The sequence below is a fragment of the Erythrolamprus reginae genome, chromosome 9 (genome assembly GCF_031021105.1).
Source record: "Erythrolamprus reginae isolate rEryReg1 chromosome 9, rEryReg1.hap1, whole genome shotgun sequence".
Classification (NCBI taxonomy): Eukaryota; Metazoa; Chordata; class Lepidosauria; order Squamata; family Dipsadidae; genus Erythrolamprus; species Erythrolamprus reginae.
This window is the reverse complement of record NC_091958.1, coordinates 49,648,513-49,660,556: the sequence shown is the minus strand read 5'-3', so window position 1 is coordinate 49,660,556 and position 12,044 is coordinate 49,648,513. Positions and strand designations below refer to the sequence as shown.

Genomic DNA, 12,044 nt, shown 5'->3' with positions numbered 1-12,044 from the left:
GGGGCCGCCACAGAGAAGGCTCTTCCCCTGGGGCCCGCCAGACGACATTGTTTAGTCGACGGGACCTGGAGAAGGCCAACTCTGTGGGACCTTATCGGCCGCTGGGATTCGTGCGGTAGCAGGCGGTTCCGGAGGTATTCTGGTCCAATGCCATGTAGGGCTTTAAAGGTCATGACCAAGAGAAAGGTAGGGAAGGGAAGAAAGAGGATGAGGGAGGGATGCTCCCTGCCAGATTCCCAGAAGCAATGGGGAAGCCAGCAGGAAGTCAAAAATAGTCCAATTACTGTACCACTATTTTTTGGTTCATCTGTGGTCATTCTGTTTCTCTGTTTAGGAAAGGAAATATCACCAAAACAATGACAGGTTGTCTAGTATTAAATGCATTCGTGTTTATGTGTCCTGTTGTGAAATGTAGGTAAAATGATAGAAGACTATTGGGGAAGTTCTAAAAAAGTCCTTGGCGATCTGAAATTCCTCGAGGGCTTGAAGTCGTACGACAAAGATAACATTCCTCCTGTAGTAATGAAAAGGATCCGAGAGAGGTTTATCAACCACCCCGATTTCCAGCCCGCCGTGATCAAAAACGTCTCTTCGGCCTGCGAGGGCTTATGCAAGTGGGTGAGAGCCATGGAGGTCTACGACCGCGTCGCCAAGGTCGTTGCCCCCAAGCGGGAACGCCTCCGAGAGGCAGAGGGCTTGCTCGACATCCAGATGCAGAAGCTCAACACGAAGCGCGCCGAGCTCAAGACCCTGATGGACCGTCTGCAAGCTCTGAACGATGAGTTTGAGGAGATGAATAACCGAAAGAAAGAGCTGGAGGACAACATTGAGATTTGCTCCCAGAAGCTGATACGAGCCGAGAAACTGATCAGCGGATTAGGAGGCGAGAAGGAGAGGTGGACGGAAGCCGCCCGCCTGCTAGGAATCCGCTACACCGATCTGACAGGAGACGCTTTGTTGTCCTCGGGGACAGTGGCTTATCTGGGGGCCTTCACTGTGGATTACCGACTGGAATGTCAGCAGAAGTGGCTGGCCTTATGCAAAGATAAGGATATTCCTTGCTCAAATGATTTCAGCCTGAGTAATACCTTAGGGGATCCGGTCAAGATCCGCGCCTGGCAGATTGCAGGGTTGCCCATCGATTCCTTCTCGATTGATAACGGCATCATCGTGTCCAACTCGCGGCGGTGGGCTCTCATGATTGACCCTCAAGGGCAAGCCAACAAGTGGGTCAAAAATATGGAAAAGGGCAACAAGCTTTCGGTCATTAAGTTATCCGACACCAATTACGTCAGGACGTTGGAGAACGCCATCCAGTTTGGAACACCAGTTCTCCTTGAAAATATCGGCGAGGAACTGGACGCTTTCCTGGAGCCCGTTCTGCTAAAGACCACGTTCAGGCAGCAGGGCGTTGAGTATATGAGGCTGGGGGAAAACATCATCGAGTTCTCCAAAGACTTCAGGTTTTACATCACCACCCGTTTGAGGAACCCTCATTACCTCCCTGAAGTGGCGGTGAAGGTTTGCCTGCTCAATTTCATGATTACGCCGCTCGGACTTCAGGATCAGCTTCTTGGCATCGTGGCTGCCAAAGAAAAGCCGGAACTGGAAGAAAAGAAGAATAAGCTGATTGTTGAGAGTGCAGCGAACAAGAAGCAGCTGAAGGAGATTGAAGATAAGATCCTGGAGGTGCTCTCCAAGTCGGAAGGGAACATCTTAGAAGATGAGACGGCCATCAAAGTTCTCTCCTCCTCCAAACAGCTGTCGGAAGAAATCTCCGAGAAGCAAGAAATCGCCACTATTACTGAGATGGAGATCGATGCTACCCGGATGGGATACAAACCCGTGGCGGTCCATTCCGCAACCGTCTTCTTCTGCATTTCTGATCTGGCGCACATTGAGCCAATGTACCAGTATTCCTTGATATGGTTCATTAACCTCTACGTCCAGTCGCTCGCCAACAGCAGGAAAAGCGACGTTTTGGAGGAAAGAATCGAAAACATCATCGACCACTTCACCGTGAGCATCTACAACAACGTCTGCCGGTCCTTGTTCGAAAAAGACAAGCTGCTCTTCTCTCTCCTTCTGTCCATTGGGATTTTGAAAGGGAAGAATGAAGTAGACGATGAAGTTTGGCGTTTTTTGTTGACCGGAGGGGTGGCCTTGGAGAACCCCTACCCCAACCCCGCCCCCGAGTGGTTGTCCGACAAAGCTTGGGCTGAGATTGTCCGTGCTTCGGGCCTCAAAAACCTCACTGGCTTGATGGATCACTTAGAGTCCAACGTCCTGGCGTGGAAAGAGATCTATGATTCGGCCAAGCCTCACGAAGAAGCGTTCCCCGATGGCTGGAATTTGCTGACGGGTCTTGACCGTATGGTGGTGCTACGGTGTTTGCGACCGGATAAAGTCATCCCAGCCACCCAGCTGTTCATCATGGAGAAGATGGGGAGGACCTACATTGAACCCCCAACCTTCGATCTCGTTGGAAGTTACCATGACTCCAACTGCTGCGCCCCCTTGATTTTCGTCCTGTCCCCAGGAGCGGATCCCATGGCAGGTGAGATTCAATTCAATTCTGATTGGATTTTTGTTGGTGGCAAGGAAGGGAACTAGGATCACTGTCCCCACAGCCATCTCTGTTAAATGTCTGTGGAGGTTCTTAGTCATCCAGGTCATGGTTGTTTGTTTGTTTGTTTGTTTGTTTGTTTGTTTGTTTGTTTGTTCGTTCGTTCGTTCGTTCGTTCGTTCATTCATTCATTCATTCATTCATTCATTCGTCCAATACACAATACATATGGAAGAGAATAGACATGAAGTAATATATATAAAGATAATATGTAAAAATAGAGGAGAAGATATATGAAAGGAAGAAAATATACATGATATATGAGATAAAGGAAAGACAATTGGACAGGGGACGAAAGGCACACTAGTGCACTTATGTACGCCCCTTACTGACCTCTTAGGAACCTGGAGAGGTCAATCGTGGAGAGTCTAAGGGAGAAATGTTGGGGGTTAGAGGTTGACACTATTGAGTCCGGTAATGAGTTCCACGCTTCAACAACTCGATTGTTAAAGTCATATTTTTTACAGTCAAGTTTGGAGCGGTTAATATTAAGTTTGAATCTGCTGCGTGCTCTTGTGTTGTTGCGGTTGTCCCAAAGGTGTTTTTCCAAAGGCAACTAGATCTCCTTGGTTTTTTTCCCCCTTAGAAACATTTTGCTTCTCATCCAAGAAGCTATTTCAAGAACGGAACAAGCTTCTTGGGTGTGAAGTTGTTAGGATATTCATGAGCTGGGAGAGCTAGTGGTAACAAGGTCAGCCAATGAATAGGCTAAGTCAGCCAATGGGGGCTAAACATATCTGAGTCTGTGCAGAGAATAGAAACTGAAGCTAGAAGGCTGGGCGTGGTTCAATCCACTCTGTACTCTCAGTCTTCTCTGCTCTGCTGGAAATGAAACTGCTTGTAACAGTTGCTACATTGAAGAAATAATCTACTTGTGGTATTGTGAATACAGTGATACCTTGTCTTACAAACTTAATTGGTTCCGGGACGAGGTTCTTAAGGTGAAAAGTTTGTAAGACGAAACAATGTTTCCCATAGGAATCAATGGAAAAGCGATTAATGCGTGCAAGCCCAAAATCCACCCCTTTTGCCAGCCAAAGCGCCGGTTTTAACACTGCTGGGATTCTCCTGAGGCTCCCCTCCATGGGAAACCCCACCTCCGGACTTCCGTGTTTTTGCGATGCTGGGATTCCCCAATCCCAGCATCGCAAAAACAAGTGCTTTGCTGGCAATGGAAGTCCGGAGGTGAGGTTTCCCAGCGAGGGGAGCATCAGTGAAATCGCAGCATTGCAAAAACACCAAAGCCCTCGAAACCCCACCTCTGGACCTCTGTGTTTTTGTGATGCTGCGATTTCATTGAGGCTCCCCTCGCTGGGAAACCCCACCTCTGGACTTCCGTTGCCAGCGAAGTGCCCGTTTTTGCACTGCTGGGATTCCCCTGCTGGGATTTCCCTGCAGCATCACAAAAACACGGAAGTCCGGAGGTGGTGTTTCCCATGGAGGGGAGCCTCAGGGGAATCCCAGCAGCGCAAAAACGAGTGCTTCACTGATAATGGAAGTCCGGAGGCGGGGCATCCCAGTGGCGGCGGTGGGTTTGTAAGGTGAAAATAGTTTGTAAGAAGAGGCAAAAAAAATCTTAAACCCCGGGTTTGTATCTCGAAAAGTTTGTATGACGAGGCGTTTGTAAGACGAGGTATCACTATATATTATTATGTTTATAAAGAAGTCAATGAATCCAGCTGAATCAGTTATCTGAGTGTAGAATAGAACAGAACAAAACAGAATAGAATAGAATAGGGAATAGATTAGATTAGATTGGATTGGATTGGATTGGATGGTTTGGATTGGATTGGATTGGATTGGATTGGATTGGAATGGAATGGAACGGAACAGAACAGAACAGCAGAGATGGAAGGGACCTTGTATGTCATCTAGTCCAATCCCCTGCTCAAGCAGGGGACTATCATTTCTAACAGATGGCTGTCCAATCACTTCTTGAAAGCTTCTTATGATGAAACTTCCACAACTTCTTAAGGCAACTTCTATTCCATTGATAGATTGTTCTCAGCATCAGAAATTCTCTCCTTATTTCTGGGTTGAATCTCTCCTTAATCAATTCCATCCGTTATTTCTTGCCTGGCCTCCAGGTGTTTTGGAAAAATATTGAGGACAGTTGTGTGTCTTGACTAGGTTTGCTGAAGTTTGCTGATGACCTTGGAATGGAGAGCATCCAGACCATTTCTTTGGGACAAGGACAAGGTCCCATCGCAGCCAAGATGATCAATCGGGCGATCAGTGATGGAACTTGGGTTGTGTTGCAGAATTGTCACTTGGCCACCAGCTGGATGCCCACTTTGGAAAAAATCTGCGAGGAAGTCATCATACCTGAGACGACGCATGTCAAATTCAGGCAAGGATTTAATTTGGTCTCTTCTAAATGCAGTAGATGGATTGAGATCTTTCCACAAGCTCATTCTTTTCTCCTTTGCAAGGAACCTTTCTGTATTATTATTATTATTATTATTATTATTATTATTATTATTATTATTATTATTTATTGGATTTGTATGCCGCCCCTCTCCGCAGACTCGGGGCAGCTAACAACAGTAACAAAACAGCATATAAATCCAATACTAAAACAGCTAAAAAACCCTTATTACTAAAACCAAACATACATACAAACAAACATACCATGCATAAATTGTAAAGGCCAAGGGGGAAAGAATATCTCAGTTCCCCCATGCCTGACGGCAGAGATGGGTTTTTAGGAGCTTACGAAAGGCAAGGAAGGTGGGGGCAATTCTAATCTCCGGGGGGAGTTGGTTCCAGAGGGTCGGGGCCGCCACAGAGAAGGCCCTTCCCCTGGGCCCCGCCAAACGGCATTGTTTTGTTAACGGGACCCGGAGAAGGCCCACTCTGTGGGACCTAACCGGTCGCTGGGATTCGTGCGGCAGAAGGCGGTCTCGTAGATACTCTGGTCCGGTGCCATGAAGGGCTTTATAGGTGATGACCAACATTTTGAATTGTGACTGTATGTTCTTTCTTCACTGGAGGAGCATTCATTTATGAAAAATCTGAGCATCAATTGGTGGCTTCGGTGAGAATCAAGTTGGTGTTTGATGGCCCCATGCAGGTAGTCCTTGACTTACAACCATTTGTTAAGCAACCGCTCAAAATTACAACAGCACTGAAAAAAGTAACTTAGAACCACCCTTACACTTACTGTTCTCACTTAGGCTTCCTGGTAAATCATAAGATACAAATGGAGTCCCCCCCAAAACCTCTTTTCCCAGAATTCTCCAACCAACCTTCCTTTGCCAGCTGGAAAATTGGGGGAGTTGAAGTCTACAACTCCTTCAAGGTCCCAAGCTATAGAAACACTGCAAAAGACAATGGTGAGGGGTTTTTTGGTGCAGTTTGAATAATTGACTTCATTACCAAAGGCAATCAGGAATTCTGTCCAGATGAGGAATTATGGAGTAAGTAGATTAGCGAAAAAGCTATTTTTGCTTGAATTCAGCAACCCGGCAGGAAGGTAAAGTAATTTCTCAGTCCTATCTCTCTTTCATCAGGCGCTTAGTGAAAAGCTCTTTTTAAATTAGCTCGCTAAAGGAAACATAGAAATCCTAAACAAAGCTCATTTAATTTAGGGGAGGTAAGAAGGACGTCTACAACCCACCTCTACCATGATTTGAACATGAAAATAGTTTTTGGGGGTGGAACAAGAGTTGATATTATTATTATTATTATTATTATTATTATTATTATTATTATTATTATTATTATTATTATTATTTAGATTTGTATGCCGCCCCTCTCCATAGACTCGGGGCGGCTTACAGCAATGATAAAAACAATATATAATAACAAATCTAATCGTTAGAATCTAAAATAACAATAATACATTTAAAAAGTCTAAAAAACAAGAAACCCCAATATATAAAAACATACATACAGTCATATCATGCACAAAAAACTACATAGGCAGGGGGAGATGTTTCAGTTCCCCCACGCTTGACGGCAGAGGTGGGTTTTAAGGAGTTTACGAAAGGCAAGGAGGGTGGGGGCAGTTCTAATCTCTGGAGGGAGCTGATTCCAGAGGGTCGGAGCCGCCACAGAGAAGGCTCTTCCCCTGGGTCCTGCCAAATGACATTGTTTAGTTGACGGGACCCGGAGGAGACCAGCTCTGTGGGACCTAACCGGTCGCTGGGATTTGTGCGGCAGAAGGCGGTCTCGCAGTCGCAGATACCCTGGTCCAGTGCCATGAAGGGCTTTATAGGTGATGAGCAACACTTTGAATTGTGACCGGAAACTGATCGGCAACCAATGCAGACTGCGGAGTGTTGAAGTAACATGGGCATATTTGGGGAAGCCCATGATTGCTCTCGCAGCTGCATTCTGCACAATCTGAAGTTGTTTCATCAATTCAGTTTAACAGACTGACACAGTTGGAAGGGACCTAGGAGGTCTTCTAGTCTAATACTCCACTTGAGCAGGAGACCCTATAATAGAGGTTCCAACCTTGACAATGTTGTGGCCTTGTTAGCAGCCAAATCAGAGGAGGAGGAGGCAGAGTGGGAGTGAAGGTCAGCATCAGGGTAACCTCAGAGCTCCAATGGGGAAGAGTGAATGGAACTAGCAGAGAGAAGACAGGCAGGGCAGAGCCTGGGTTGTCTATCAATTCTCAGATGGAGGGTCAGCAAGTTTCAAGTTTTATTGGATTTATATGCCGCCCCTCTCCGAAAACTCGGGGCGGCTAACAACAATCATGAACAATATACAATAATAATCCAATACTAAAAGCAAATTAAAACCCCTTAATATATAAAACCAAACATACATACAAACATGCCATACATACAATTGTAACGGCCTAGGGGGAGAAGAAGTCTTAATTCCCCCATGCCTGGCGGCAGAGGTGGGTTTTAAGTAGCTTACGAAAGGCAGCAGCCCCCAGGCTTGGAAGCGGCTGATGTAGAAGAGAAGAAATAGAATGATCCAGTGCCTGACGTGCGGAAGGCAGAGGAGAGGAGAGCAGTGGAAATCTATGGGCCAGTCCTTGAGATGGAAGAGCCACTGCTGCTAGCGAAGGCCCATCCTAGCGCTGGGGATAAAAGGCAGGGGGCGGAGATGAATAGATGTGGCAGAGAACTATTCCTCTCCCGGCTGGACGGACTTGTTAGCCTGCGGTGAGACAGAGAGAGAGACGTTTTGACGGGGCTGCTGGCGCTCTTAATAAAGGAATCTTTGAGGAGCCAGGGGGGGCGCAGCAGGTAGAGTGCTGTACTGCAGGCCACTGAAGCTGACTGTAGATCTGCAGGTCAGCGGTTCAAATCTCATCACCGGGTCAAGGTTGACTCAGCCTTCCATCCTTCCGAGGTGGGTCAAATGAGGACCCAGATTGTGGGGGCAATAGGTTGGCTCTGTTAACAAAGTGCTATTGCTAGCATGTTGTAAGCCACCCTGAGTCTAAGGAGAAGGGCATCATAAAAATCAAATAAATAAATGAATGAATAAATTAAATTAAATTAAATTAAATTAAATTAAATTAAATTAAATTAAATTAAATTAAATTAAATTAAATTAAATTAAATTAAATTAAATTAAATTAAATTAAATTAAATTAAATTAAATTAAATTAAATTAAATTAAATTAAATTAAATTAAATTAAATTAAATTAAATTAAATTAAATTAAATTAAATTAAATTAAATTAAATTAAATTAAATTAAATTAAATTAAATTAAATTAAATTAAATTAAATTAAATTAAATTAAATTAAATTAAATTAAATTAAATTAAATTAAATTAAATTAAATTAAATTAAATTAAATTAAATTAAATTAAATTAAATTAAATTAAATTAAATTAAATTAAATTAAATTAAATTAAATTAAATTAAATTAAATTAAATTAAATTAAATTAAATTAAATTAAATTAAATTAAATTAAATTAAATTAAATTAAATTAAATTAAATTAAATTAAATTAAATTAAATTAAATTAAATTAAATTAAATTAATTAAATTAAATTAAATTAAATTAAATTAAATTAAATTAAATTAATTAAATTAAATTAAATTAAATTAAATTAAATTAAATTAAATTAAATTAAATTAAATTAAATTAAATTAAATTAAATTAAATTAAATTAAATTAAATTAAATTAAATTAAATTAAATTAAATTAAATTAAATTAAATTAAATTAAATTAAATTAAATTAAATTAAATTAAATTAAATTAAATTAAATTAAATTAAATTAAATTAAATTAAATTAAATTAAATTAAATTAAATTAAATTAAATTAAATTAAATTAAATTAAATTAAATTAAATTAAATTAAATTAAATTAAATTAAATTAAATTAAATTAAATTAAATTAAATTAAATTAAATTAAATTAAATTAAATTAAATTAAATTAAATTAAATTAAATTAAATTAAATTAAATTACTCCAAAAGGGATTGTTGTGTTTGGAGAGCTGGATCAGAACAGGCAACTTTTAAGACTTGGAACCAACTCCCCCCAGAGATTAGATTAGAATAGCCCCCACCCTTCTTGCCTTTCACAAGCTTCTTAAAACCCACCTCTGTCGTCAGGCATGGGGGAATTAAGATATTCTTTCCCCCTCGGCTTCCACAATTTATGTATGGTACGTTTGTATGTATGATTGGTTTTTAAAATAAGGGTTTTTAGCTTCTTTAGTATTGGATTGTCGCACGTTGTTTTTATTACTGTTGTTAGCCGCCCCGAGTCTACAGAGAGGGGCGGCATACAAATCCAATAAAATGAAATGAAATGAAATGAAATGGCTGGGGAATTCTGGGAGTTGAAGTCCGCAAGTCTTAAAGCTGCCAAGGTCACACGCTCGTGCTGTCTACCATTCTGGACAAATGACCATCCAGTCTCTTATTAAAAACCTCCAGCGATGGAGCACCCATGTCTTCTGAACCTTTCTCTTCTGGCTTCTCAGGTTGTGGCTGACCAGTTACCCATCGGAAAAGTTTCCCGTCAGCATCCTCCAAAACGGAGTCAAAATGACCAACGAGCCGCCCAAAGGTGTCCGCGCGAACCTGCTCCGCTCCTACCTCAATGACCCGATTTCCGATCCCACCTTCTTTTTGAGCTGTGAAAAAAAGGAAATTTGGCACAAGATGCTGTTCGGGCTTTGCTTCTTCCACGCCCTGGTGCAGGAACGGAGAAACTTTGGCCCACTGGGTGAGACGTGGAGCCTACTTTGCTCTTCTTGGTTTGTCCTAAATGATTTAGCTTTACTAGATAAATGGTCAAAGCAATGGAAACTGCAGTTTAATGTTTCCAAATGTAAAATAATGCACTTGGGGAAAAGGAATCCTCAATCTGAGTATTGCATTGGCAGTTCTGTGTTAGCAAAAACTTCAGAAGAGAAGGATTTAGGGATAGTGATTTCTGACAGCCTCAAAATGGGTGAGCAGTGTGGTCGGGCGGTAGGAAAAGCAAGTAGGATGCTTGGCTGCATAGCTAGAGGTATAACAAGCAGGAAGAGGGAGATTGTGATCCCCTTATATAGAGCGCTGGTGAGACCACATTTGGAGTACTGTGTTCAGTTCTGGAGACCTCACCTACAAAAAGATATTGACAAAATTGAACGGGTCCAAAGACGGGCTACAAGAATGGTGGAAGGTCTTAAGCATAAAACGTATCAGGAAAGACTTAATGGACTCAATCTGTACAGTCTGGAGGACAGAAGGAAAAGGGGGGACATGATCGAAACATTTAAATATGTTAAAGGGTTAAATAAGGTCCAGGAGGGAAGTGTTTTTAATAGGAAAGTGAACACAAGAACAAAGGGACACAATCTGAAGTTAGTTGGGGGAAAGATCAAAAGCAACATGAGAAAATATTATAGTAGTAGAGTAGTAGATCCTTGGAACAAACTTCCAGCAGACATGGTTGGTAAATCCACAGTAACTGAATTTAAACATGCCTGGGATAAACATATATCCATTGTAAGATAAAATACAGGAAATAGTATAAGGGCAGACTAGATGGACCATGAGGTCTTTTTCTGCCGTCAGTCTTTTATGTTTCTATGTTCTCCCAGGAGAGAACGATGCCATACAAATACATAGAGTGGAATTATATAGGGCAGTGGTACCCAAACTACGGCCCGCAGGCCACTTGCAGCCCACTGAGGCCATTTATCCGGCCCGCCAGTAAGTAACAAGAGCACAGGGAAAAGAGAGAGAGAAAGAAAGAAAAGGGAAAGAGGGAGGGAAGGAGAAGTGGAGAGGAATGAAGGAGGGAAGGAAGGAAGGAAGAATGAAATGGAGGGACAGAGGAAGGAAGGACTGTTTGGGGGGGGGGTAATTTTTTTAAATTTTTCTCTCAACATACATTCAAACAACACAGTGTGCCATCTAATTTTCCATGAATAAAATGGGGTATTTTGTTAGTAACTAATATCAATCATCAAAAAAGTTGCAAAAGGTTTTTTTTCCTAATTTTGTCATCCAGTTACATTCATTTTCTTTTAATTAAATTCCCTCCTTAATGTTCCTTCAAAAAGTGCAACACCAATTATATTTCTAACTTATTACCCATTATGCCAAAGTGCTTCCTTCTTTCTTTATACATTTTTCATAAGCCAAGAAAACCTTGTATAGCCAATCAGATGTTAACAAAAGAAAATTAAAAACAAAACAAAAACATATATGAATTTCAGATCTTCTCCTCCCTCTAAATAGTACGTTCCCATTTTGTTTTTTACTTTAAAACAAGGTATGTGCAGTGTGCATAGGGATTTGTTCATAGGTTTTTTTATAGTCCGGCCCTCCAACAGTCTGAGGGACAGTGAACTGGCCCCCTGTGTAAAAAGTTTGGGGACCCCTGATATAGGGCTTAAGCCCATCTATTTCATTGTTGTATATATGTAGTTTCTAGAACCTCTAAGTTTATAGTCAGGGCTGTTCAGATGAGAATAAGTTTTATAGAACATATTGGGGTGGCATGCAAAGGAGATGAACTCACTTAAGAATATTTTATATCAGTATCTTAGATTTGTTTAATATAATCCTTTGCACGAGTTATATTCTCATGTTTTACTACTCAATTTTAGCATATTATACTGCATTTTAACTCATTATTTATTCAAATTCCCTCTATTTTAGCCAATTTTGTTTTTTTTTAACCAGTCACAGTTTTATGACGACCGATGTGGTCCTTTTCCTCGATTGACTAATCAAGTAAAGTTGATATTGATATTGATTGATCATTGTTGTTGCACTTACAATAATGTCTTCACCGGTGACAGAAATTTATCATCTCTCACGGAATAATACAGTCCCTTTTTAAACTATTCATTAATTTTCAAGCTTTAGGTTTAAGTCAACCTCACCCCATTCCTAAGAGATCTGTAAGGGACCTGCATAAGTGCACCATCTTGCCTACCGTCCCTGTCTCCTATTGTCTTATTGTCCAAATTTACCTATATCTAC

At 41.3% G+C, this 12,044-nt stretch overlaps 1 protein-coding gene across 1 annotated transcript in view; it reads left to right on the top strand.

The window, feature by feature from the left end:
• The window catches only part of DNAH3 (dynein axonemal heavy chain 3), a 131,384-nt gene that overhangs the window by 100,711 nt on the left and 18,629 nt on the right, over nucleotides 1–12,044 (top strand). Inside the window, exons 53-55 of the mRNA XM_070761232.1 lie at nucleotides 416–2,557; nucleotides 4,757–4,976; nucleotides 9,542–9,786. Of these exons, the coding sequence (XP_070617333.1) occupies nucleotides 416–2,557; nucleotides 4,757–4,976; nucleotides 9,542–9,786 (2,607 nt within the window). The remainder of the gene's footprint in view (nucleotides 1–415; nucleotides 2,558–4,756; nucleotides 4,977–9,541; nucleotides 9,787–12,044) is intronic.